At 44.9% G+C, this 27319-nt stretch overlaps 1 protein-coding gene across 1 annotated transcript in view; it reads left to right on the plus strand.

The window, feature by feature from the left end:
* ADAMTSL5 (ADAMTS like 5) overlaps positions 1-27319 on the plus strand; it is a 270500-nt gene that overhangs the window by 109693 nt on the left and 133488 nt on the right. Inside the window, exon 6 of the mRNA XM_069222636.1 lies at positions 8381-8508. Within this exon, the coding sequence (XP_069078737.1) occupies positions 8381-8508 (128 nt within the window). The remainder of the gene's footprint in view (positions 1-8380; positions 8509-27319) is intronic.

The raw sequence follows: 27319 nt of genomic DNA on the forward strand, positions 1-27319 counted from the left end.
GCTTAAGTTTGAATGTCTGTGGGCTTAACAGCCCGACCAAGCGGCTGGCGATATTGTCGAGGGTAGAGAAATCCGGGAGTCATATCTGTTTATTATAGGAGACACACCTGCTGCACAAGGACACATTTTGCATGCGCTCGCGGTGGTTCCCTAGACAACTCTGGTCTTCGGCAGCCACGAAGCATGCTGGGGTGGCAATATTGCTTTCACAAACCTTTCCTGGGGAAATAGTTGGGAAGGTATACAAGGTGCAAGGCAGGTTTCTGGCTATTAGAGTAAGACTTGGGCCGCTCTTCTTCACTGTTGCCTCTCTCTATGCCCCGAATACCCAGCAGGAGGCCTTCCTGAGACAGGTGGTTTCCCCGACCCTCAGCTCTCCGGACTGTGCCATTTTAGTAGGTGGAGATTTTAATCTGGTCTGGACAATGAGCTTGACCGCTCGGGCCAACGCTTTGGGCAGGCGGGGGCGATTTCTGAGGCGGGACATCAGTGGCTGGCTGAATGTGGATTGGAGGATGTATGGAGGAAGTTACATCCTACGCTCCGAGATTACTCCTTCTTCTTGGCAGCGTCCAGGACTTATGCACGGCTTGATCTTTTCCTGGCTTCACACGAGTTTATGCCCCGAGTCAGGGAGGCCACGATTGAGCCTAGGGCCTTGACCGATCATGCCCCGGTTACTGTAGAGCTTGCCATGGACATGGGCCGGGTGGGTACCCCGAATTGGCGCTTTAGGGATTCCTTGCTCCAGAGTGGGACATTGGTGGAGTGGTTCCGGCACGCGATCTTAGACTACATTAGCTTCAATGACGATGGCAGCACGTCTTTGGAGACTGTGTGGGAGGCTCTAAAAGCTGTGATACGGGGCGAGGTAATGGCACTGTCTGCAAGAGACAATAAGGCAAGGAGGGAGATAAGGGAGAAGTTGGAGCAGAGAGTGGCTGTACTGGAGCGCTCCCATAAATCCACCGGCGCACCTAGAATTTGGCGAGAATTAGAGAAAGTGAGGCAGCAGTTGAAACGACTGGATTGGGATAGGGCGGAGTATGTGGTAGTGCGACTTAAGCACAAATACTATATTGGGAGCAACAGATGCGGAAAGCTCTTGGCGCATCGGCTACGAGCGCAACGAGCGGCGTCGGCGATAAAACTAATCCGTTCCCCTTCTGGAGGGGAGGCACACACGAGCGACCAGATCGCAGAAGCTTTTGCGGAGTTCTACCGGGGGTTGTATGCGGCGGATGGGCGGGACGATGCGGGCCTGGATTCCTATCTAGAGAACATAGCAGTCACCCCTCTTGGGGAGAGGGAGGCATCCCTGTTGGACCATCTGATAAGAGCAGAGGAGGTTATATCAGCAATCTCACGTCTAAAGGTTGGGAAGTCCCCTGGTCCTGACGGGTTCACGGCATTGTTTTGTAAGGCCTTCTGCGTGGAGCTCGCCCCGCTCCTTGTGCGGCTTTTTAATTCCTTCCAGACGGCGGGTGCCCTGACGCCTAGTATGTTGGACGCTACCATTGCTGTTATACATAAGCCGGGCAAAGACCCAGAAGAGTGCTCTTCATATAGGCCGATTTTGCTCCTGAATATTGATGCCAAGCTGTTCACCGGGATTCTTGCGTGTCGCCTCAATCCTTATATGCCGGGTCTTATCGATCCGGATCAGTCTGTTTTTATCCCAAACCGACAATGTGGCGACAACACGAAGTGGCTTCTGCATTTGTTAGATAAAATAGATCGATCTCATAGGGAAGCGCTCTTCTTATCTATAGACGCCGAAAAGGCGTTTGACAGGGTTCATTAGCCATACCTCTTTCAGGTGCTGGAGCGTTTTGGTCTGGGCCCTGGGTGTAGGTCCTGGATCCGATGTGCCTATCGGTCCCCTAGGGCTGCGGTTCGAGTTAATGGCGTGCTCTCCCTGCCGTTCCCGGTTGGGCGTGGGACTAGACAGGGATGCCTGCTCTCTCCCCTTTTGTTTGCACTATATATGGAGCCTCTTGCGCAGTGTCTGCGGGACAGTACTTTGGTTTCCGGTGTGAAATTCGGTGGGACCACCATCTCATTACCCTCTATGCAGATGATGTGATCCTTACAATTGCGGAGCCCAGGACCTCGTTGCCCGCGCTTATGGAGATACTAGCTGAGTTTAGCCAGGTTTCGGGATTTAAGGTGAACATGCAGAAATCCCAGATCCTTAGTCTGTCAGTAAATCCGGAGCATGAACAAGAACTGAGAGCTAGATACCCCTTCTAGTGGTCGTCTTTGCGTCTCTCCTATTTGGGGATCGAGCTGGCGACGTCTGCTGCGAAGACAGCGAGCCTGAATTATACGAAGTTGGTTCGCGAGATACAGCGAGACCTGGGGCTGTGGGGGAGACACAAGCTGTCTTGGCTAGGCAGGGTGGCGGCGGTCAAGATGACTATCTTACCGCGCATACTATATGTGTTTCAGGTGCTTTCACTGACCCCGCCCCCTCGGACGATCGCCACTCTTCAATCGGCAGTTCTGAGGTTTATTTGGGTGGGTCAACCTGCGTGTCTCCCGCGGCAGGTTTTATATCGTCCTAAGAGTGGAGGGGGCTGGCGATTCCGTGTTTCTTGCGATATTTCCAGGCAACGCAGCTGCGCTTTCTTTTAGAGTGGAGTCGCCCGCTCACGGAGAAACATTGGTGCTTTATGGACCAAGCGGTAGCGGGTTCCCATATTTGGAAGGAGCCTTGGCTCCGACGTCGGCACAGGGCAGGAGGACTTTATCCTTCTCCGGTCACGGGAGCAACAATGCGAATATGGGACGCCGTGGCCTGTCGCGCGGGGCTGACGTCGTTTCCCTCCCCGATGACTCCCATAGGTGCGAATCCTGACTTTGAGCCTGGACTCAATTTAGGGGGCTTGCGACGCTGGTACGAGGGGGCTGTAAGAGAGTGGGAAGCCTCTTTGATGAACAGGAGGTTCTGTCCTTTAATCAGATTTAGGAGATGTATGGCTTGCTGGAGGCAGATAGGCTGATGTATTATCAGATCCGGCACTGGGCCCTCCTGCCGGCTAATAGAGCATTAATAGATAGGCCCCTTACACCATTTGAGAAATGGTTGTTGCTAAAGAGGGACGATAAGGGTGTCATTTCGGAACTTTATCGACTCCTACAGGGGGAGAAGCGTCCGCCCAAGTCTAGGGGACAGCTGAGGTGGGAGAGGGAACTTACAGATGAGGAGTGGGACAGTATATTCTATAGAACACACCACACAGCCTATAATGCAGCAGGAACGGAGACAGCATATAAAGTGGCCTCCTACTGGTATTACACTCCAGAGCGTATCCACGCATGGAATCCTACTAAGTTGGACCCGTGTTGGAGGGGATGCGGAGCAGTAGGCACCCTGGTGCACTTGCTCTTGCACTGTCCCAAGTTGCACCGTTACTGGGGAAGCATACTAGATGATATAGATACAGCGTTTCACACTGAGATCCCAAGGTTCTTACTTTTCCTTTGAGATCGTTAAAGGGGAGGCAGATGGCCCTGGCGCTTAATGCTGCATTGCAGCAGATTCTAGCTCTCTGGGGTACGGACAGGGTCCCGACGCGGGTGGCATGGCTCCAGAAGCTGTGGTTTATCCTTGCTATGGAGAAACTCACTCTGGCCTCCCAGCAGCGAAAGGGGGATTTGAGTGTGGTATGGAAGCCGTTCCTTCAGATCCTATCCTCAGAATTTACTGAGTTGACATGCCCGGCCTATCTGAGAGTCTTGCGATTGACTTGAACTTGGGTAAGAGCGCTGCGAGGAGAGACTTAGGAGGGCTCGAGTTGGATGGGGGAAGGGGTAGAAGAGTGGAGAGTTAGTGAGATGACTTGGACTCTGGAGGGGAAGCATTGTTAGTATGTTTTACTTATATGTTTGGGTGGTTCGTATTTTTGGGACTCGCAACCTGACAGTCTATTGGACGCTGACAGCCTACTCTTTGGATCATAGAATGGGGGTTGGCAGATGGGCCCCTTTGGAGCGATCCTGGGGTTAATGAGAGGAACCTCTGTCGATGGGGTTGGGGTCTTTGCTGGAGCGATATACTTTATCTATTGTCTTGAGATGTGTTGTATTTTGTATGTTTACACTTTTAAAATAATAAACAGATTTGATCCATAAAATCTGCATGCCTTACCTATAGAGTGATACATCTTACAACTTGTAGATACTTCACCTAAAAGCTATGCGACTCTGGAGGACAAAGAAAAGTAAGATTCAAAAGTAAAAGACCCTCTTGCATTCCCAAGTATCAAGAAGAAATGCATCCGGTGTAGAACTCTCTCAGGTACTGCACCCATAATTTGGAATCACTCTCATGTACACATATGTCACGCCCCTCATTCTCTGACTTTATATACATACTTTACACTACAGCATTGTGTGTGACAGCCACACTACCTTTCCCAATTAGTTGCACTCAATCTCAAGGCTAAACTCATTTAAGATTGCCCCCAAGGAATATCTCATCTCACAAGAATGGTTATAAATATACACTCCACACACTCATGTTCTATCACTGTCTTCGCTGTATGATATGTTTGTAAAGTTGTGTTTTGTTCCACCATCATCAGCTATTAAACCACCCATCCAGTCCCTACACAATCTAAACAGTTATTGCGGATCGGGCTGGACCTGGTAACTCAAATGTTTTAGAGTTTGTATCAAAGCCTGAAGTCACATCTTTTTTACTTACTTGGTTTTATTGTTCAAAGTTTTTTTATTTTAGCGTGATTTTCATTAACCAAACAACAAGCTTCTGACTATATATTTGTACCCACCAAGAACTGATTATGGTCTACGTACTGTTTGACAATGTTCTTTTCTTTAAAACTTTGGCAGATTTTAATAAACTAAAACTGACTGCACGCCCTACCCCTGGCGCTTTTGAGTACACAAATGAAAGCCTAAAAAATTATAGCCATTTGAGCACTATTGAAAATTTGTAGGGACTCTGATTGTTATAGTTCGATTGGTAGTGTGTTCCATCGGTGAGGGCATTGGAAAAGAAAGTCTTACCCTATTTGGGTCCTGATTTTGATTGCTATGGAGCGAAGGTTGTATACTTATTGCACCTGCTGAAATTTTATGATCCAATAAATTACACTTATTCTATGTTTTTAGGAAAAGGATGCTCATTTTGGTGCTTAATGCACCAAAATCCATGTCACAGTAAACGCCTTACTCTTTTCACCTTTTAAATAGCAGCAAGTTTGACCTACTGAAATTTGACAACGGGTACAGACTTTATCACACCTGGTAATTACTGAGTGCAGTTAACTCTGAGAAGTAGACATGTCTGACCCCTACACAGGTCCACTCATATTCAAGACCTCAAAGGTTAGGTTGCAATGACGGGTTATCAGAATATCTTAGTAAGTGATTTCCAGGTTTCTTTCAGGGACAGAAAGATGAATGTTCTCAATTAAGCACCTGGAGGGGTGGGGGGTTGGAGGTTTCCTACAAAGATTAGAATCCAGTGTGAATTGGAAATACAAATTAATAATATATTACACTGCATATTAAATTTGGCCAAATGGCTTCAAAGCTGCTCCTAATAGCTTGGGGCTAGACGGGATTTCAGGGACCCATTACTGGTGCGACTCAATATCACTGGCACTCCACTTCGAGCGTGTCATTTTATAATTTTAGGATGCTCATTAAGGAACTCACCAAAATGATTTTTTGTGTTGTGTGGAAGACAGGAAACCCCTGACATGTGAACTGATGGGCGCAATTAAAGAAAAGTCCCCACAGGTGACATTGGTGTTTACCATTAGTATTAAAATATAACCCATTTGCAGAAGAAGAATGTCTGGTGATAAAAACTGTTCTTACTGACAAATCACTGGTAGTACATTTACTCCCATGGTAAGTGCATTATGTGTAATGGCAGAGATTCAGTTGGATTTCTTTTGGGCTAATGGTAGAAATCATTCACTAAGATTTGGAAGGAATTCCACTTTTTTCAAAGTCTAGGTAGCGCCATGCCTAAAATTGTGGAAGTAACTAAGGGCCAGATGTAGCAAAGGTTTTTACCCATTCTGTGTCTATGGGAAAAAGTGTTTGTACATATGGCCCTAAATTCCACAACAAAAAAACAAGGAAGTCAGTAGATGAGTGAGGTGAATCTTGGTTACTTATACTTTTTTAATTCTGGGTGTAAAACAGTGGGCAGAGCAGCCAGACGAATTCTTAGATATTTTTACACGAAGCGGAGGGACAGGGAGACATCCTTGAAAAGAAGTCTCGACTTACACCTGTTTAAGAATACTTGTAAGCCACCAAACCAAAAGGACATTTTTTCATTTACAATGCAACCTATGAAAGACTTTGACCGCCTTTTAATTAATACACTTGGAGTTACTGGTTTCGAAAAGGCTTACCTGCCGCATTATTGATCATGTTATTACTGTTGCAACTCCTGCTGCCCTTGAGACGCACAAGTCCCACGTGCCACAGTTTCTGCAGCTTCTTGAAATAATGCCAGTAGCATGCAATGATCTGAGAGGCTCTGAAACTCTTAACCTTTCGAGAATTGAGGCATCAGCCAAAACACACTGCTCCGTTTCTTTAGAATTCGGTGAACCTAAAGGCAATACAGTATGAGATTTAGCCGAAGTGCTTAAGCCCCCTGCACTCTGTATGAGACAGCCACTCGCAATGTTGGCATCAGGACTGGGGCCTGAACCACTCAGCGCTTTGGCCCTTACCATACAGTACTAAAAAGCCGCGCCAGCTCCCCGTCTGCTAATCTTTGAGAGCCATGTTTTTTGGCGACATGTGAATGGAATTCTTAATGTATTGTCATCTATATGAGTGAAAACGTGATATTGCGTTTTGTCGTCATTCAAATTGTTATATATTAGATATAATCACTGCCTGAAACATCAGTTATGGTCTTGAAGCGCCGGCTAGTCGATGTATTGAAGCACTATTGAAAGATGTTGTTAAGCGTGATCTTTTAATTCATTTTTCCATTGTGTCAAGCTTTCAAGTTAACCTTGCAGTACACGTCTAAATTTTAGAAGGCTGAAGACTTACGTTGCTTCTTTTCACCTTTTTGAATAGATTTTCATGCATGTGAAAGAAACAATGAGGTTTCTGATCCCGAAAGTGCCCTTAGGGCATCTCGAGGCCACGCCAATGCGTCACTCATCAAACATTATGAGGCTGAACGTGATATCACTCCATCAACGCCATTTTGAGTCTGCTTTGCAATGGATCGGTGCTCACATTTTACTGCCACCTCATTTCCAAGGTCCATTTAAAGAACTGAGCTTCAAAAAGAAAGCCTTTTCTCATCCTATACACCTACGTCTGCCATGCTATTCCTCTATCAACGTTCTGCTGTAAAACACCAAATTAGCCGATGATTTATTTTCTTAGTGCATTACAATATATTTAGAAAATTATATTGCGGTGTACATAAGTAAAAGTGCAGGTCATGTCAAACGTTTAAAATAGCATAGAAGTAAAAAAAAAAATGACATTAACACGTGAAACACAGTGCCATAATAAAGAATCAGGCACGGGCAACCGGGAATATCAGGAAAAATGAAACATTTCCTTGAGGTTTACAAGGAAACAGCTTAGATTATTCATATTCCTCACAATCTAATGATAGAGGAGTCCGGTCCCAATGACTGACTGACATATGGTAAGTATATAGGGAATAAAGTACCCCCTCCCATACTCTATAAGTATATTGCAAGACACCCAGAAGTGTTAAAACCCTCTTGAATGTTGATGAGAAAGTCACAGCCTTTGCTCTACACCCTGTTATAGTTATAATTACAATAGTTATGGAGCAATGTAACTATATTCTGCAGTGTAAATTTAATGAGTCTGCCATTTTTTACCTTAAGTCTACCATTAAACCTTGCATGTTTCTTGAATGTTTTCCTCTCCTGCTTGAGTTGGATGTGAAAGATGCTCCACAGTACTATGTGCCCACCCCTTGCATTTAAATGTCTCCTTTTCTAAGGCCTCATTTCAGCCACAGTGGTAGATATTGTTTTATTTATCGAGCTGGCATACGAGTTGGCATACAAGCAATTTTTCCATGAAAAGGAAACTGTTTGCTACCATCTTGTTCATAATACATGGAGAGGCCGAGGGTTCAACACTTTTGCAAATGTGTCATGTGTGGTATAGCAATAATGCTATAGAAAGAGATTAAATAACCACTTGGAAAGATATAGGCTTGTTATAGGGAATCATGGGGTTGAGAAATATGTTGGTGATATTCTCAGAGCAGTGAACACCATAGTCTGTGTATCAACTATAGAGAAGCCCAGCAGAACCAGTAGACCGACAAAGAAACAGACAAATACATTAACAATCTCTTTATGCATCCACTCAGGAAGCAGTAACTGTGAGCTGAGCTGTCTGGCTGATGGACACCATTTCTACTATAACTTTGGGCGAGTTCTGGATGGAACACGTTGCCAAGAAGATCCCAAAGGCATCTGCATCAACGGTCACTGCCTAGTAAGTCTACTGACATAACCACTGAAAGTACTACTAGATCAGGGTGTGGAGACGGGGTGCTCAAGTCTCTTAGATGCAATGACTGGCAACACAGTGGCATTACTTGTATCAACTTACAGAATAATAATAATAATAATAATAATAATAATAATAATAATAATAATATCACTGCATTTACAGAATGTTGGGAGTTGGCATTTCTAAAACCTTTCAGACAACAAATGGTGCCAAACGCTTGCTGCCCAATCCCTTATCGTAACAGAGATATGCATAAGTTATTTGTAGTTATGATGGACAGAAGCTTTTTTACACCCTTTTTGACATACTTTACTTGCTTATTTGCCTTTTTATGCAGCAGTTGTTTTTTTACTTGTAAATGTAAGTTAAAAGTTTGCTTTACCTTTCTTTGAAAGTGGGATTATTGCAGATTGTTAGTTGTATTTGTAGGTGTGAATATTTGTGCACATGGGGGAGTGACTGTATGTGTGTCTGCATGTGCATATTTGTGTTTAGTAGGTGTCACACTGAATTGATGGGCTGAGTGGAAGTTATAGTAGACTTAGAGCCTCATTATAAGACTGGCGGGCCGACTGGCGGCCCACCAGCCTTGATGGCGGAGACCGGCGTAGAGTTGGCGGTCTCCCCCCAGCACAATTACAATGTTTCTACTGGGCTGACTGGGAGAAACCTCCATATTAGGAAGTTTCTGCTGGTCAGCCTAGTGGAAACATTACAGCATCATTGGCCTTGGCTTCACATAGGGCCGAGGCCAATGCCGTCGCAGAGAGTGCCCCCAGTACCCTCAGGATGTGCACTGTCTGCCGTAGCAGCCTATTGCACACTCCAAGGGTGCTGGAAGGTGGGCCCCTGCACTGCTGATGACATGGTCATGGGCAGTGCAGGGGGCCCCCATGTATCCCTCAGCACTGCCTTTCCACCAGCCTTTTCATAGCGGAGACTCCACCATGAAAAGGCTGGTGGAAAGGGGACTCGTGATCAGCACAGCGGTGCTGAACTCAGCACTGCTGTGGCTGATCATGACTCCGACTGCCATCACACCACCACCATCACACCACTATGATCCTGGCGGTGGCAGTGGTCCAACCACTAGGGTTCTAATCTAGCAGTCGGACCACCAGGAGTGCAGCGGTCCAACCACTACCGCAGGTTTGGCAGTCCTCGGACTGCCAAACTCCTAATAGAGCCCTTGGTCCACTGCTGATTGGACTAGAGCTTCTCCTAAAGGGAGCAATAATTCACCAGCAGGTAGTCAGCCACATTTATTCTTGCACCATGGCCGAGCGACTATGGTACATAGGTTCCCCTACATAAATTTGGCATGGCCTAACTCCTGACATGCCATTATTTCTACCGCTGGTAAGGAACATTTCAGAACATTTTATGTACTAAGGTTGAATCTTGAGCAATGCAGCCCCCTTTCATCATCTCTCCTGATTTTGTACACAATATTGAATCAATTGTGAATCATTCTCACCGCATTCCAGTGCTTCCCATGAGCCCAGTTCATACATGCAGATTTTCTTCATTGTATTTCCTGGCAATTCCTTCAAATCCAACATAATTTACTCTTTTAACTCTAATCCTGACATTTTAATGGTGAATGTTAAATAGTAGAATTGCCAAATGTTGATATTTTGGTGTAAAGGGCAGGGAAGTAAAGAAACACGTGCAACCAGATTATGGTTATATCACCCTGGTCAGCCCCAACTCGCAGTGACTAGCGCTCAGCTGGACTAATTTTCATCAGCCTTTTAGAACATTTCCCAGATCCTCCATAAGGGAACTTTATAGTAAAGGTCTACATACAGCAAGCCTCACTAAAGCATTCCTTACCTATAGATACTAGAAGGCCATGACAATGGTTGAATGGGTGATGCATTGAGCATGAATGCACTGGCCGTGCTTAGTTTGAAAAATAATAAGTGCTGGGGCCTAAACGTTTTGCTCAGAAGCCCACAGCCAGTACTGCTGTACGTCAGGGATATTTTAAGGATTTTGGGGTTCCTGGGCCAAACTTATTTTGAGTGGCCCAGTGCGTAACAGCTTTGAATTTATGATCCAGTTTCAGGTCTTCACTGCCCCTTTTGGCCAGGTTACTCTGGTCCAAATTCTAAATATGTTTAATCTTATAATCCGGGTAATGATGTGTGGTTTTAATATTGTAACTCAGCAGCAACTCACTAATATTATTGCAAATAATCTCTGTGACAACCTCTCATTTCTCATATGCAAGACCCTGTTTTCATCTAAAAGAATCTTTATTTATGGATGTTGCATGGTGTTGAAAAACATAAACACACCATTTCAATGCAAAATGTCTGTAATAGCCCCCCACCGATCACCACCAAAAAAAAATTAAAAGAAAATTGTATTTACAACAATCTGCTTAACAATTATTCCAGGTCCTCAGGGCAATACTCTACAGAGAGAGCTGGATCTATCAGGGGTTCTCTTGAAAGTCTGGGGCCCTGCGCTAGTACCCACTGCCCATGTGTTGAAACGTCTTAGGTCAGGGTTGTCGAATACCAAGGCTGTCAAATCTTCATTCCATGTCATGTTCCTTTCATTCACCATCCCACATACCCTGTCCCTTTATCTTATTCCTGCACGTTTTTCATCCCTTCTCCCTCCCTTTCTCACTGTTTTTCTATCATTCTCTTCCCTTTTCTGTGCAGCATTTTCCTCCTTTCTCTCAGCTCTTTTGGTCAAAGTCATGAATGAAAAATAAGTCCCAAAAAATGAATTAGATATGCCACCACTGGCCCAATTGAGCACTGTGCATTGGACGATTGAAGAGAAGAACAGTCAGGAGAATAGTGATACGAAGTGTCCATCTCAGCCATTCAGCGAGAATCAGAAAAGAGAAATTCAAGGTGGTGAGAGTTGGCAAAGGGAGTGGAACTGCAGACACAGGAGCTGGTAAGCAGCAGAGGGAGAAAGATGATATAAAGGAGAAATGAACATGGATGCTGAAATGGTGTTCTTCACCTGCTTATTCTTCTCTCTCATTAAGTCCACATTTGCAATTGGACTTCTGATGTTATCCCTCCTGTCACCAAGAATTCGTCCTGTGGCTTCGTGCATCATATAAAATGGCACTTATATATTAGTATATTAGCCGTTTAAATATTAAAACTTGTGAGGCAAATATTTCTCTGTATATTTTATCAGGCTTGATTACTGACATTGATCGGTTTTTTTACATTTGGTTTTGTAGACTTATTCGCAGAAAGGAGTACAACGCTACATTTACATTAATACTTTATTTTCGATTGAATTTCCAAATAGAACACAGCACATCGAGGATTAGGAGTTCCGGTGCTGTATTATCAATTAATACGTTGATGACCTTTGTTGTTTTGCACAAACTCAGTGGGTGACGGAATGCAACACAAGTGATCTGGAGGAAACCTCAAGGTCCTTTTTCCAGGCTGCACGTTGCTCCCTTCGCTGACAGATGCTGTTAGTGCCGCAAACAGGTGCTGGCAGCATTCAGGGCTCAGTAGGCCCTGCTCGGATGAGGGCCTTTGACCTGCAGGTTGGACGCGCTTCTCTGCAGCTGCCATATTAACCTGTTGAGTAATCTTTCCAGGGGAGTGGGGGAGCGGTAACACTGCTGAGGTTGTGATCCCCATAACTCAGTCAAGCTGTGCACCCTAAAGTCCCGATGACCCCCTGACCTTACTCGTCATCTTCTTCAAAACAAACACCATATCTCAGCATATTCATTAGGAATATCATTTACACCAGTAGGAGTCTGAATTTACAGCGTTTCAAGAATGTGTGAGAAGACGTGCTTGGGGGCTGAAGGTGGACTTTAACTGTTTACATTTTAAAATAAGTGCATCAGCAAATTTCTGCTTGCTTTCAGAGGCGAACATCTAAATACTGCTGAGGTCAGAAAGACGAACCTAAGTGCAAAATAATATTCATAGAAATGATGAATGTGAGACTACAATAATAACTTCTAGCAATGGTGCTAGGGGCCACGGTACACAACCACTAGTACCAATGCTCTGTTAAAAGATGTAGCAACGTTTGATAGGACTGTGTACAGTACGAAAAAATACTTTCGCAATCTTTACTGACTGGAAAATACAAGAGCAGACCTGATTAGGAAACAAATAGTAGAAGCACAGGACTGTGCAAGGGGCGAGAGAGGAGATAAGTCCACAAGTGCACATAGCTGTGGATCTTGCACATACCAGGAAAATGTATCTTCAAAACAAAAATTAATCATGGTTTTAACAGGGATCACAGGGTTTGAAAACATATAGTCGTGTGCTAAAGATACAAGCGGCATGTGGTAGAGAAAAGTAAAGCTCACACAAGGTGCGGATTTCAGTGGGGACATAGAATATATTAAAAGGATAAGGTGTGACTAAAATGTGCCTGTGTTTGACATCTTGGTGTATGGCTTTTTACTTACTTCTGCCCACTTTGTATTTCTGGCCTACAAAGAGCTTTAGCGGACTCCCCAGTCTCGTGAAGTAAAAAATATAATAATAATATAATCAAATGCACATACACAGAAGTGCTTTAGTTCAGACCTCGTCATCCATTTGTCTGATTAATCAATCAATCAGGAGATTTGTAGAGCGCTTCTTGTCATCCGTGAGGGTATCTAGGCCCTGGCAGGGTCCAGTTGATTATCCGAATAGCCAGGTCATCAGGGACTTTCAAAATTCTGGAAGCTGAAAGGGGAAGGCAGACTTTTTGTATTCGTCCGTTGAAGAAAGAGGAGATCCATTGGAGAGTGGCTCCTTGGATGTATATGTTGTGCAGCCTTGCGATGAGTGTGTGGTGGGAGATCATATTGAAGACTGCCGAGAGGTCTAGGAGGACCAGAGCCGCAATCTCTCCTCAGTTGAGTATGGCTCGGATGTCGTCGGTAGCCACAATGAGGGCTGTCTCGGTGCTGTGGTTGCTGAAGAATCCAGATTGGGAGGAGTCGAGTAGGAGGTTCCATTACAGGTGTGAGGAGATTTTTTTGGTTGATGATTTTTTATAATACTGGGAATGGGAGCATGCAGATCGGTTGGTAGTTGTTGAGTTCGCTGAGGTCTGCTGATAGTTTCTTCAGTATCGTGTTGAATTTTGCCTGTTTCCAGCCCTCAGGGAAAGTTGCCGTGACAATTGAGGAGTTGAACAAGGTGGTGAGTACATAGATGATTCTGGCTTCACCTAGGTTGAAAATGTGGTGAGGACTGGGTCGTTTGGAGCCCCTGAGTGGACAGAGCTCATGATGGAGGCGGTGTTGTGTGAAGGGAGCTGACTATATTCGATGTTGGCAATCTTGTCATGGAAGAAGTTTGCAAGGTTATTGTAGAGTTCCTGTGAGGGGTAATGTTGTCTGTTGCAGCTGAGGGGTTAGCAAATTCTTTGAAAATGTTGAGTTCTTTGCTGTTTTTGGAGCTTGATTCGATGCATGAGGCTAAGGCCTTTTTCTTTGATTCTCTCAACAGTCTGTTGTAGAGGTTGAGGTTTGTCATGAAGGCTGTCAATCATGTCCTTGCTGGTGGACATCTCCTTTACAGTTGTTTACAGTGTTGTTTAATGATTTTGAGTTCTTCAGTGTACCAACTAGCCTTCGTCGTGGACCTTCAGTGTGTATTGTTGCCAATGAGAGTGACACAGTTGGCGTAGTTGGTGATCCAATTGTTGAAGATTCTGACGTTCTTTTTAAGGTTGTTGGAGGAGATGGTGTGGGTCATGTTGAGGGCATTGATCCATGTGTCCTTTGATATGTTGCTCCAGCTGCGGTGGAAGGCATTGGGCAGACTGGAGACAGAGGTCCAGGAGCTGGTGATATTGAAGTGGGCGATAGAGGGGTTGGTCCAGGTGAGCTCTGTGGTGTGGCTGTAAATGGTGCAGTCTCTGGAGGTGAAGATGGGGTCTAGCATGTGGCCTGCGGTGCGCATGGGGTAGTGAATAAGTTGGGTGAGTCCAATGTTGTTCATGCTGTTAAGGAGGTTGGTAGTATTGATTTCATTATGGTTGTCAAGATAGAAGTTGAGGTCGCTGAGGAAAATGTAGTTCTTAGAATCTATGGCGAGGGAGGCGATGGAAAGGCGATGGTCCTGGTGGACTGTTGGAGAAGGTGCTACTGATGAAAGTTTTTCTGTCTGTTTGGAGTCGGAAATTGAGGTGTTCCATGGTTGGGGTGATGTTGTCATTTGTGGTGGTGCATTGGATGAATTCCTTGTGTATATCAGCAATTCCTCTGCCAGGCTTGTTCATGTGGTCACAGTGGGTGATCTTGTATCCTCTGGCTATTGTGGTGGCAGTGTCAGGCACAGAAGTGGGATTGAGCTAGATCTGAGTGAGGAAGAGGACATCAGGTGTGAGGGTGGAGGTGAAGTCCCAAATCTCAAGGTGTTTGCATAGTCAACGTGTATTGAGAAGGGCATATGTAAGTTGGTGTTTTTGTTCACGTAGTGTCTGGGGCGTTTTCAGGATGGGGCTGGCCAGTGGGCTAGTGTGTGTGCAGTGGCACGTGAGGTGGCAGTGGGTGCAGGGGAAAGAGCCTATAGTGGAGGGTGGGACAGTGTGGTGGCAGTGTTTGTTACAGCATCGAGAGTGTAGAGCTCAGAGATGGTGTATCTGAGGATGGCAGGAGGGCCAGGGGTTGTGACGGTTGGCACGGTCCATGCGTAGATGGATGCAGACAGACCTGCCTTAGGTGCGCCAGTGGTGCGGTTGCACTGTGGTCTGTATTAAGTATCGTCCCGGGGTGGGCGGGGCTTCTGTTGGTGGGGAGAACGGTGAGCAGGAAAACCCAGGTGGGAAAACTCACTTGGTCAAATGGCAGCAACTGGGCCAGGCTGGAACAAGTAGAAGCTGGAGGCCACAGGCAAGTGGCAGGCTAGGTGCCCAGGTGCCTACGTTCATGTGTCATTCACATTTTGCTTCAGCTCAACAGAGAGGCTAAGGATTTAGCCACTTCTGCTATTGGATGCCTAGTATTTTGAGTGGCAACATCTTTCCTGATCATGATTGAACCTTCACTTAAAAAGTGCACATCAAAGCCAGGGCTGTTGAACTAACACTTTACTTTGCCAAGGCCTTTTTACTATTGATTTATTATACTTTAGTATATGTTTTTCAATCATCCTTGTGTGCTTCAACTATATATATTCACCTTACAGTAATCCAAAGGTGATTGTATCTTTTATTTGCACCAGTAAGAATCATATTGTCCTGTGATGCATATTAAAACTAAAAATCATTTCTATACCCACACTTTTCTATAAAAATTATATACCATGCTCTATTTAAAGAATATTCAATCATATGGCTTATTTTATTTTTGTGGCATATGCTTGCAATAAAACATATAATAGAAAAAAATCACCACTTTGCCAAGGCCAGGCCTACTTGCTTTGCCACTGCTTGTTAGCGATTAGTAATGTGATATTTTGTGATTTTACCGATGTGACGAGTGAGGTAAATAATAATGTCATATGTGTTGTCACTTGGTGGTGCCATTTGCGAGTCTTTGTACAATTGTGTGTATGTGTTATTACAATAGAAGGGCCTGTGATCAATTTATTTATTTATTATCTCTGCATTTATTTGCAAAATGTTGTAAATAGTAAAATGCCAAGTATTAGGTCACAGGCATTTAGAATGGTTACAGAATGTTTTCATTACAAAAAGGCTCCTTGAAATTATCCTTAGCTTGAACAATTTTTTACCTGTATATTGTGGACGTTTAGATTTACTATTTAAGATTCCAGACCTAAAAAAATATGGAAGACGCAAAATCAAAAATTTACTCTGAAATGCTCTGGAATGATTTAAATTATGGTATCCTTCTGGCATGCTGCAAACCAGTCTGCATATATTATAATATGTATGACTACCAAAGACACAATACCGACAGGTTGTCTCCCATCAACACCTGGCATTTTGGATGTGACCATTCGTTGAATGTTAAAGGGTAATGAACCCCTGCTTTAAGTTCACTGTAGCTCTTACACATGTATTAATACATAGAAAATGGTCATGTCTCACAAGACGGCAAGCAGTCAGATTTCTAATGTGACAGCCTTGGAAAACCTGAAGAACCCACAGGACATCACCGTTATTACCCCTAATTCATGACACGCGCATCCTCCACACTGCTCCACTTCACCACTGGATCTGACACACAGGAAATCACCTGCCTAAACTGATACGCACCAGGTTATCCCAGGGACATCTTAAAGACTCTGGGGTCTTGGGCCAACCATATTTTGGAGTCCCCAGTTCGGAAAAACTTTGAATTTATGGTCCAATTTCAGCTCTTTCATACCCTTTTTGATCCAAATTATAAATGTCTTTATATCTGTGTGTTTTCAATATTGTCACACAGCATCAGTTCACTAATAATATTGCAGATAGTATCTGTAACCCCATCCCATTTCTCCTATATGAGGTGCTGTTTTGCTCTAAAAGAAACTTTTTAGGTCGAGCGCGCAAGCGTTTCCGACCTGTTGTCTTTCTGTTGGACTTTTAACCACGCCATGTCACGCTTATAACTTTCATTTATTCGTGGGCTTGCCTTTTCAAATTCCCTTGATTTCATTTCTGAAAGACATGCATACATCATACCTTTTCCGGTGTTAGGTCCTCCTCGAGAGCACCCGCCAATTACTGAAAACATACGCAGTTGCATGGTTTCTGCATGGTTTCTGGACTACTTTTTATTTTTATTTCTTACACAGCACAATCTCGCTCTGCAGTAATCGAGCGCTTTGCATTGCTGCCAGTCTATTGTTTATCCAAGCACTCCTTGGCGAATTCAAGGTTTTACACAGCGCAATTGCGCTCAGCAGTATTGGAGCGATTTTTCTCTCTTTCTTTCAACTGTCCGTACTAACATCTTGTGGGCATACTTATAGAAGGTATTTGTTGAAATGCTTACCGTCATTATTTGAGCATTTTCGGTTTTGTCACTGCATGGACATGTAACTGCGTTTTCTTTTTTCTGTCTCTTTCTTTGTTCGTTTTAGACATTGGGGGCACATTTGCATGGGGTATGCGTAGGAATGGCACCGGTTTTTGCACGTTTCGGTGTTTGAAGACACGCAGTACGTGCCATGGTCTAGTTGTTGTACGGGTATTTCAGCCCATCGTCGATTTTAGAACACTTTCACGCTACGCAGTGGCTTTAAAATCAGGGCGCTGTTAAACATGGCGGCAGGCGGCCATGTACTGTTTGGGAATGCATTTGTGGGAGTGGTTTCCACGTCTATTCAGGTAAGTTCCATGAGATTCTCTTTCCTGTTGTGATTTGCACCTTTTTCCGTTTTTGACAGTGATCGGCGTTCTCACTCTGCTTTTATTTAATTCTATGTCAGGACCGGAGGCTTCGGATTATGCTTCTCTTTCTTTACTGATCAAAACACAGCAGCCAAAGAGTTAACAACATTAAACTACAAATCCCATCAACCTTAGTAGTCCATAGTGTCCAATCCCAGGGAATCCCCAACTATAAGAGTCTCCATGACAACAGCTCCTCCTCTTTCTTTGCTGCTGCGCAGCCGAAGTTAAGTCCCCTCGATTCTTCCATCGTTGTGTATGAGATAAGTACTTTTTTGTGTGCAGTTTTATTGATTTCTGGGTCCCGTGGAGTGGGAGCAGGGCGAGCGGCACTCGATAGGCGGGAGACGAACCTTCAGTCTTCCCGTTACCTTCCTAACTGTGCGCGCGTTGGGAACGATCTTCTGTTCGTTCCCGATCGCGCTGTAAGTGGAATCGGCTCCCCGCCCGTGACACAGCTTAGAAAAATAAAGTTGCTGTGCTCGCCGGGCGGGAGTAATTGATTTTACTCGGTCTCCGAGGGAGACCAAGCGAGTGCTGCATCAGAGAACAGTCTACTCTCTATTTCTACTCTCCTTGTGGTCGCGCATGCGCGGAGCCGGGGATTCCGTTTTTCCATCGGAATCTCCGTCTCGACAGCACGCGAAGCGCACGTACAGTTATTTTCTGCCCTAAAGAACGCCCGACGGGGTAAATAAACGGTGCAGGCCTCGCCTAGGAGGCTATTGCAGGTGCTCCCTCCACATTACTGCAGACCCCAAAACAAATTTGCACTGGGTGCATAAATTGATTCACTCTTTATCAAAGAGTAGTTTACCTGCTGGGGCTGCCTCCCCCCTTGAACTTCATCTGTATCCTGCCATGGCTTATTTTCCTGGGGAGGATGAGTATTATCAAGAGTAAGTGGAAGGTCCCTTCCCTGAACAGATGTAGGAGAAATTGGTGCAAGCCCTGGGCCACCATGTTCAAGATTCTGTTAGCCAGGCGTTAATAAAAGCACTTAAACCATTTACCAGACCTCTGGTCAGATATGGACAGAGAGAATTAATGGGGCTGCCACCTTCTGGGTCACGAAATAAAGAATTTCACTCCAGAGATCCTGGTTTTATTAATATGGGACAGAAAAGCCCTTTATCTTCAGGAGAGATCCTCTCCCAAATGGCCTCGGCCGTACTCAACGACCATGAATACAGCTCGGATCTTCCTCCTTCTGAGGGTCTTCCTACCCCTTCTGCAGTGCATAAGGATCTTTCTCAATCATCCGACTCTCAATCGGATTCTGATGTTTCAGAACCTAAACCTTCAGGCAAGCGCAAACGGAAATCTAGACGCTACACCTGTGAAGAGATATCTCTTCAGGGAAATTTGCTTTTTGACCCAGAGAACATCATTCATCCCAGGTCAACGGAATGTGTCCCTTGCAATGAAGTAGCCCATTATGTTCAGGAAAGACTTCGCAAGGGCTTTGATAAGGATGTTGGTAGCATTCTTAGGTCGGAATGCCCCCGCCCCTCTCTGGTGGGTAAGGCGGCGGACACCCCAGAACTCGACCCCAGCGTGGCTACTTTTCTAAAGAAATTTACTAAAGACCCTAAGAAAGGTCTGGATTGTGCCTGGAGGGGATGCCAAGACAAATTGCTGGATTTGTCGGGTCCCATTACTAAGATTTTAGATTTAGCTGTTCAAGCAAAAGAAGACAACTCGATCTTAGATCCTCAAGCTGTTCTAGAATGGGCCCAAAGAGCCATCTGCCTTTTAGGCAACGCAAATTGCGCCATGTCCTACGAACGTAGGAAATCGTTCCTCATGCGGATAGACCCTAAATTAGCCGAGTTGGCACCCACGGAACCAGGCCCCCTAGGTAATGGCCTTCTATTTGGAGAGAAATTTGTGAAAGACTTGGGCAAATACGTCTCCACCTTTACAGCCCTCGACAAAGCCCAATCCTCCATGAAACGAATGTTCACAGGTGGCCTTTTTACCAGGGCCGGGCGCTATAGAGGTCGAGTGCCAGGCCGTGGTTTCCAGCAGACCTCTTCCGGCTATGCTCCTAGAGGTCAAGGATACTACCAACCTACAGGTTTCTACCCTTCCAGAGGCCGCCGAGGTCGTGTACGTGGCTTCAGAAACAGAGGTTCAGATCGAGCCCAAGATTCCTCCAATGCAGGTGAGAATTATTACATTTTCGGAAGTGATTCTTGGGGGGAGACTAGAGAAACATGCTCTAGCATGGAGTCGCATTTCCCAGGATCCTTGGGTTCTTCAGACTGTCAGGGGTTACAGACTAGAGTTTTACCACACCCCTCGACAGGGTTGCCCCCGTTCCCTCTCCGTTTTTCCCTAGCAGAGAGCAATTTTATAGACGCAGAAATCGAAAGTCTTCTGCGCAAACAAGCAATTATATCCACAAGTCCTCACCCAAACGGTTTCATCAGTACCATTTTTCTAGTTCAGAAAAAAAGGAGGAGGTTTTCGCTTGGTGCTAAATCTGAAGGATTTCAATCATTGGATAGTCTACCATCACTTCAAGATGGAAGGTATCCATATGTTGAGAGACCTTCTTCAAGAAAAAGATTGGTTAGTACGTCTAGATTTCAAAGACGCCTATCTTTCAGTTCCCATTTTTTCCCCTCATCGACGGTTCCTTCAGTTTCAATGGAGACACCTTTGGTACGAATTCAAAGTGCTCCCTTTTGGTCTGTCCTCCGCCCCGTGGTGCTTCACGAAACTTCTCCGTCCGGTGGCCCAATTCCTTCGAGAAAGAGGCGTTCGACTCATCATATATCTCGACGATATTTTGATCATGGTACAATCCAAAGAATTGGTCTCTCTACATCTCTCCTGGGCAATTCAAATTCTCCAAGATCTGGGCTTCTTGATCAACAGCGAGAAATCAGTCACGGTTCCCTCTCAAAATATAGAATTCTTAGGTTTTCAAGTGGATTCTATCCAGGCTCAGCTCAGACTACCTTTAGTGAAACAAGCCTCAATCAAGAAAGAATTACGGAAAGCCCTTGTCTCTCCGACTATATCATTACGGATTCTAGCCCGATTGGTGGGGCTTCTAGCTTCTTCCATTCAGGCGATCTTTCCGGGCCCGTTACACTACAGAGCCCTCCAGCGCTTGAAGATATTACACCTGCGCAAGGGTCTCTCTTACACAGACGAAATCCCGTTATCAGAAGAAGGCAAGACGGAGATTGTCTGGTGGCTTCATCACATGGAGGCTTGGAATGGCAGGGCCATCTTTGCATCCTCTCCGGAAATGATTATAGAATCAGATGCCAGTCGCTGGGGCTGGGGAGCTCATTGTGGCTCAGTGGAGACGGGGGGCCGTTGGTCCTCAGAGGAACTGAACCTCCACATCAATTGTTTAGAACTGCTAGCGCAAGCGTTTGCGATTCGTTCTCTCTCGCCCGGCAGAGCCAGATGTTGCATCCTTTTGCAGATGGACAATGTATCAGCGGTGAGATATATCAACCGCCTAGGAGGCACCAGATCTCACATGCTAGCGGAGATTGCCAAGGACTTTTGGCATTATTGTCTCCAGAACCAGATACATGTGATAGCAGAGTACATTCCGGGTCGCGCCAATGTAGTGGCGGATTGGAATCCACGTTTTTTGAAGGACAACAGCGATTGGATGCTCCATCAATCATTGTTTCAGAGCCTTTCAGAGAGATGGGGCCCCTTTGTAACAGACCTGTTTGCGTCCCGGCTCAATACCCAACTTCCGAGCTTCTTCAGTTGGAGACCGGATCCAGTAGCTGTGGGGACGGACGCCTTTCTCCAGGATTGGTCTCACAGCATTCAGTATGCTTTTCCCCCTTTCTCTATGATTCAGAGGGTCCTTGCTCAAGTAAGGAGGCAAATGGCAGAAATAGTGTTAGTGACACCGCTCTGGAAGGCCCAAGCGTGGTTTCCGGTGGCGATGGCACTATCATGTGCCCCCCCAGTACGTCTGCCATTATTCCCGTCCCTTCTTCTGGACCCATCGGGATCTCCTCATCCTCTAGTCATTCAGAATCAGCTGCACTTCATGGCATGGAGACTTTCAGGAGACGATGGCAAGTGCCGGGAGTTTCAGGAGACTCTTTGTTCTTTTTGTCTCAATCCTGGGCACCCTCCACCCATAAACGATATGAAGCATCCTGGAAAAGATGAGTGGGTTGGTGCAGTGAACGGGATATTGATCCCGTGGGGGCCCAGATTCCCATGATAGCTAATTTACTCTCAGAACTAGCTACACAGGGTCTGGCCTACAGAACGGTTAATAATTTCAGATCTGCAATTTCGGCAGGTCATTCCCATGTGGATGGTAAACCTGTGGGTGAACACCCTTTAATTTCAAAAATTCTCCGAGGTATTCGAATGGTAAAACCGCCTCAGGCACGTTACGCAGTTTTGTGGGACGTGGATATTGTCCTTCGCTTTATTAGGTCGTGGCCTTGCAATGAGGATTTATCACTTAAACAATTAGCAGCCAAATTGACAGTTCTTTGGTGCCTTATTTCATGCAGACGCGTTTCTGATGTGAAAGCTTTGGATTTGACAGGTAGAGTATTTACTCCTACGGGAGTCTCGTTCTCTATTTCTAGAAGAACAAAAACTGCATCAAGATGTATTTCGTATCCTGCTTTTCCTCATAACCAAAAATTGTGTGTGGTTCAATGTCTGAAAGCTTATGAGAATTCTACCCGTGAATCTCGAAGAGATGCAGGAGGCCAATTATTAATATCCCTTCAGAAGCCCTTTGGCCCTGTCTCGTCAGCAACGTTGGCTAGATGGGTCAAATGGCTTTCGGGAGAAGCTGGTATTGATACCTCGGTATTTGGGGCTCACTCCATTAGGGGAGCTATGGCTTCCAAATCCTTTGGAGTGGGTTCCAGATTAGAGGATATCATGGCAGCGGCGGATTGGTCTTCAGATAGTACAATTAAGGTATTTTATCATAAGCCCATTGTGGATATAGCATCTAATGTGGTGGATCAACTTTAAACTAGCATAATCCGAAGCCTCCGGTCCTGACATAGAATAAAAAAAATTCTAGCTATCGCGTCAAGAATTTTCAGGTCTATTAAGGACACAAAGGCGAGGATAATCCCACCCGTATTTAATTGACAATTGTAATGCTTGATGTTTAATTATTAGCATATAAATTCGTAATGATGAAATGCATTCAAATTCATGTCCCCCCCCCCTTAAAATTGAGTCTTTTCAAAAGGTATTATGACGTATTTCTTTCCATTTAGGTTCCATTTCCAAAGGTGATTGAAATTTCAGGCTGGGATTTCAAATTTTCCTGTTGTGTTTCCGAGTTCGCCAACATGTTCAGTGGCAAGTTTGAAGGATTGATGTATATTTCGTCTATCGCAAAGAAAGAGGAGGAGCTGTTGTCATAGAGACTATTATAGTTGGGGCTTCCCTGGGATTGGACACTATGGACTACTAAGGTTGATGGGATTTGTAGTTTAATGTTGTTAACTCTTTGGCTGCTGTGTTTTGATCAGTAAAGAAAGAGAAGCATAATCCTCGCCTCCGTGTCCTTAATAGAATTGAAAATTCTTGACGCGATAGCTAGAATTTTTTTTATTGTGCAGCGTTCACTGCATCAGTAGCTGCTTTATTAGGAGAAGCGGTTTGAACTTGGATTCGACCGTTTACAGGTATTTTGATGCCCACATTCACCTAAGCATAAGCTTTCATACACATTCATAGGGTAACATGGCCTTAGTTGTACACTCTGTTTTTTGCAAGGTTGAGTAGTAATACGGTTTAAAGATAAGTGAGGTTGTTTTCTAGCAAGCATGTAAGTGGCCTCGCAAATGAGGTTTTGTACACGTTTGTTTGGTTTCACACATGGCAGGGTCTGTGCTATAAAGGCATTTCTTGGATGAATAATCATTTGCACGTGTGGTGTCTTACTATGGGTATTCACAGTCTAATGGGTTATAGATTGTTTTTGGGCATAAATTGGGAGCAGTTCGAGAGTCTGGACTTATCATGAGGATGGGTTCCCTATGCATGAGGTTGGGCTCAGGGCGGGTGAAGTTGTTTATTAGGTCAATAGCGCATAGTGCATGGCGGCCATGGCGCTCACAGCGTGAACAGGCACAACAGCGTGAAGTTGATTGGCGGGAATAGAGAGCTGGTCACATTGTTCACAGTTACTAATCAGAGTCATTTCTTGTGCCTCTCCACTTAAAACACTTGAACTTGGTGAATGCTTTAAAACAGAAATACTCCAAGCGCACAGCAGGAGAGCTGATACTACAATATTCACTGCACTCAGGAAAACTCGACCCATAATGCTTTGCAGGGCATTCATTTACAAAACATTTTTGCTCATAACTCAGCTGGTGGTCCTAGGACAAGGGGACCACCACTAAAACATTCATGACTATGTGCTCCTTCTGTCTAGGTCATCTCTGGATCCCCACAATAGGTTAGTGGGGACCCAGCAATAATAACCCCTCCTACAATTCAGTGTCTGTTTAAGCTTTTCTGGGGCTGGGAGTGTTGTTTTACAGCTGGGAATATCTTGTGTTTTAAGGGCTGTGTTTGTAATATCATTGTTATGGACTTGTTACCCCAGAATGTATATATAATGCACTATGTTCTCTAGGGGCTACATTTTTGGTTACACTGTATTATTTATTGATATTTTCTTTTTGTGTGATTATGCCCTCTAAGGGCTAAATATAGTTATATGACCATGTTTTGAACAGGTGTCCTGTACGTGCTGTTCTAAGCATTACTGTGATATCAACATATTAAAATATTTGTGGTGTTGAAACTTGTCCCATAATGTTTTGCGGGGCATTACTTTTACAAAACATTTTGCTCATAACTCAGCCTGTGGTGGTCCTTGGACAATGGGACCACCTTGAAAATGCTATTTCTGTCTACATCATCTCTGGGTCCCCACACTAGTTTAGTCGGGAACCCAAAATAATAACCCGTCCCACCATTCAACGTCCTTTCACCCCTTCGCTGCCAGGCCTTTTCCCCCTCCTGTGCCGAGCCTTTTTTTGGCTATTTGGAGCAGTTCGCGCTTAGGCCCTCATAACTTTTTGTTCACATAAGCTACCCATGCCAAATTTGCGTCCTTTTTTTCCAACATCCTAGGGATTCTAGAGGTACCCAGACTTTGTGGGTTCCCCAGAAGGAGGCCAAGAAATTAGCCAAAAAACAGTGAAAATTTCATTTTTTTAAAAAAATTTGGAAAAATGGGCTGCAGAAGAAGGCTTGTGGTTTTTTCCCTGAAAAGGGCATCAACAAAGGGTTTGCGGTGATAAAATCACCAGCTTCCCAGCTTTCAGGAACAGGCAGACTTGAATCAGAAAACCCAATTTTTCAACCCAATTTTGGCATTTTACTGGGACATACCCCATTTTTACGATTTTTTGTGCTTTCAGCCTCCTTCCAGTCAGTGACAGAAATGGGCATGAAACCAACGCTGGATCCCATAAACCGCAACATTTCTGAAAAGTAGACAAAATTCTGAATTCAGCAAGGGGTAATTTGTGTAGATCCTACAAGGGTTTCCTACAGAAAATAGCAACTGAAAAAGAAAAATATTGAAATTGAGGTGAAAAAAACATCAATTTTTCTCCAAGTTTTACTCTGTAACTTTTTCCAGCAATGTCAGATTTTCGAAAGCAATATACCGTTACGTCTGCTGGACTCCTCTGGTTGCGGGGATATATAGGGCTTGTAGGTTCATCAAGAACTCTAGGTACCCAGAGCCAATAAATGACCTGCACCCTGCAGTGGGTTTTCATTCTATGCCGGGTATACAGCAATTCATTTGCTGAAATATAAAGAGTAAAAAATAGCTATCAAGAAAACCTTTGTATTTCCAAAATGGGCACAAGATAAGGTGTTGAGAAGCAGTGGTTATTTGCACATCTCTGAATTCCGGGGTGCCCATACTAGCATGTGAATTACAGGGCATTTCTCAAATAGACGTCTTTTTTACACACTGTCTTACATTTGGAAGGGAAAAATGTAGAGAAAGACAAGGGGCAATAACACTTGTTTTGCTATTCTATGTTCCCCCAAGTCTCCCGATAAAAATGATACCTCACTTGTGTGGGTAGGCCTAGCGCCCGCGACAGGAAACGCCCCAAAGCGCAACGTGGACACATCACAGAAAACAGACCTGTTTTTAGCAAAGTGCCTACCTGTAGATTTTGGCCTCTAGCTCAGCCGCCACCTAGGGAAACCTACCAAACCTGTGCATTTCTGAAAACTAGAGACCTAGGGGAATCCAAGATGGGGTGATTTGTGTGGCTCGGACCAGGTTCTGTTACCCAGAATCCTTTGCACACCTCAAAATTTGGCTAAAAAAACACATGTTCCTCACATTTCTGTGGCAGAAAGTTCTGGAATCTGAGAGGAGCCACAAATTTCCTTCCACCCAGCGTTCCCCCACGTCTCCCGATAAAAATGATACCTCACTTGTGTGGGTAGGCCTAGCGCCCGCGACAGGAAACACCCCAAAGCGCAATGTGGACACATCACAGAAAACAGACCTGTTTTTAGCAAAGTGCCTACCTGCAGATTTTGGCCTGTAGCTCAGCCGCCACCTAGGGAAACCTACCAAACCTGTGCATTTCTGAAAACTAGAGACCTAGGGGAATCCAAGATGGGGTGATTTGTGTGGCTCGGACCAGGTTCTGTTACCCAGAATCCTTTGCAAAGCTCAAAAATTGGCTAAAAAAACACATGTTCCTCACATTTCTGTGGCAGAAAGTGCTGGAATCTGAGAGGAGCCACAAATGTCCTTCCACCCAGCGTTCCCCCACGTCTCCCGATAAAAATGATACCTCACTTGTGTGGGTAGGCCTAGCGCCCGCGACAGGAAACGCCCCAAAGCGCAACGTGGACACATCACAGAAAACAGACCTGTTTTTAGCAAAGTGCCTACCTGTAGATTTTGGCCTCTAGCTCAGCCGCCACCTAGGGAAACCTACCAAACCTGTGCATTTCTGAAAACTAGAGACCTAGGGGAATCCAAGGAGGGGTGATTTGTGTGGCTCGGACCAGGTTCTGTTACCCAGAATCCTTTGCAAAGCTCAAAAATTGGCTAAAAAAACACATGTTCCTCACATTTCTGTGGCAGAAAGTTCTGGAATCTGAGAGGAGCCACAAATTTCCTTCCACCCAGCATTCCCCCACGTCTCCCGATAAAAATGATACCTCACTTGTGTGGGTAGGCCTAGCGCCCGCGACAGGAAACGCCCCAAAGCGCAACGTGGACACCACCAAAATTTTGGAAGAAAACAGAGGTGTTTTTTGCGAAGTGACTACCTGTAGATTTTGGCCTCTAGCTCAGCCGGCACCTAGGGAAACCTACCAAACCTGTACATTTCTGAAAACTAGAGACCTAGGGGAATCCAAGGAGGGGTGACTGGCGGGGCTCGGACCAGGTTCTGTTACCCAGAATCCTTTGCAAAGCTCAAAAATTGGCTAAAAAAAC

Source organism: Pleurodeles waltl, chromosome 3_1 (assembly GCF_031143425.1).
Source record: "Pleurodeles waltl isolate 20211129_DDA chromosome 3_1, aPleWal1.hap1.20221129, whole genome shotgun sequence".
NCBI lineage: Eukaryota > Metazoa > Chordata > Amphibia > Caudata > Salamandridae > Pleurodeles > Pleurodeles waltl.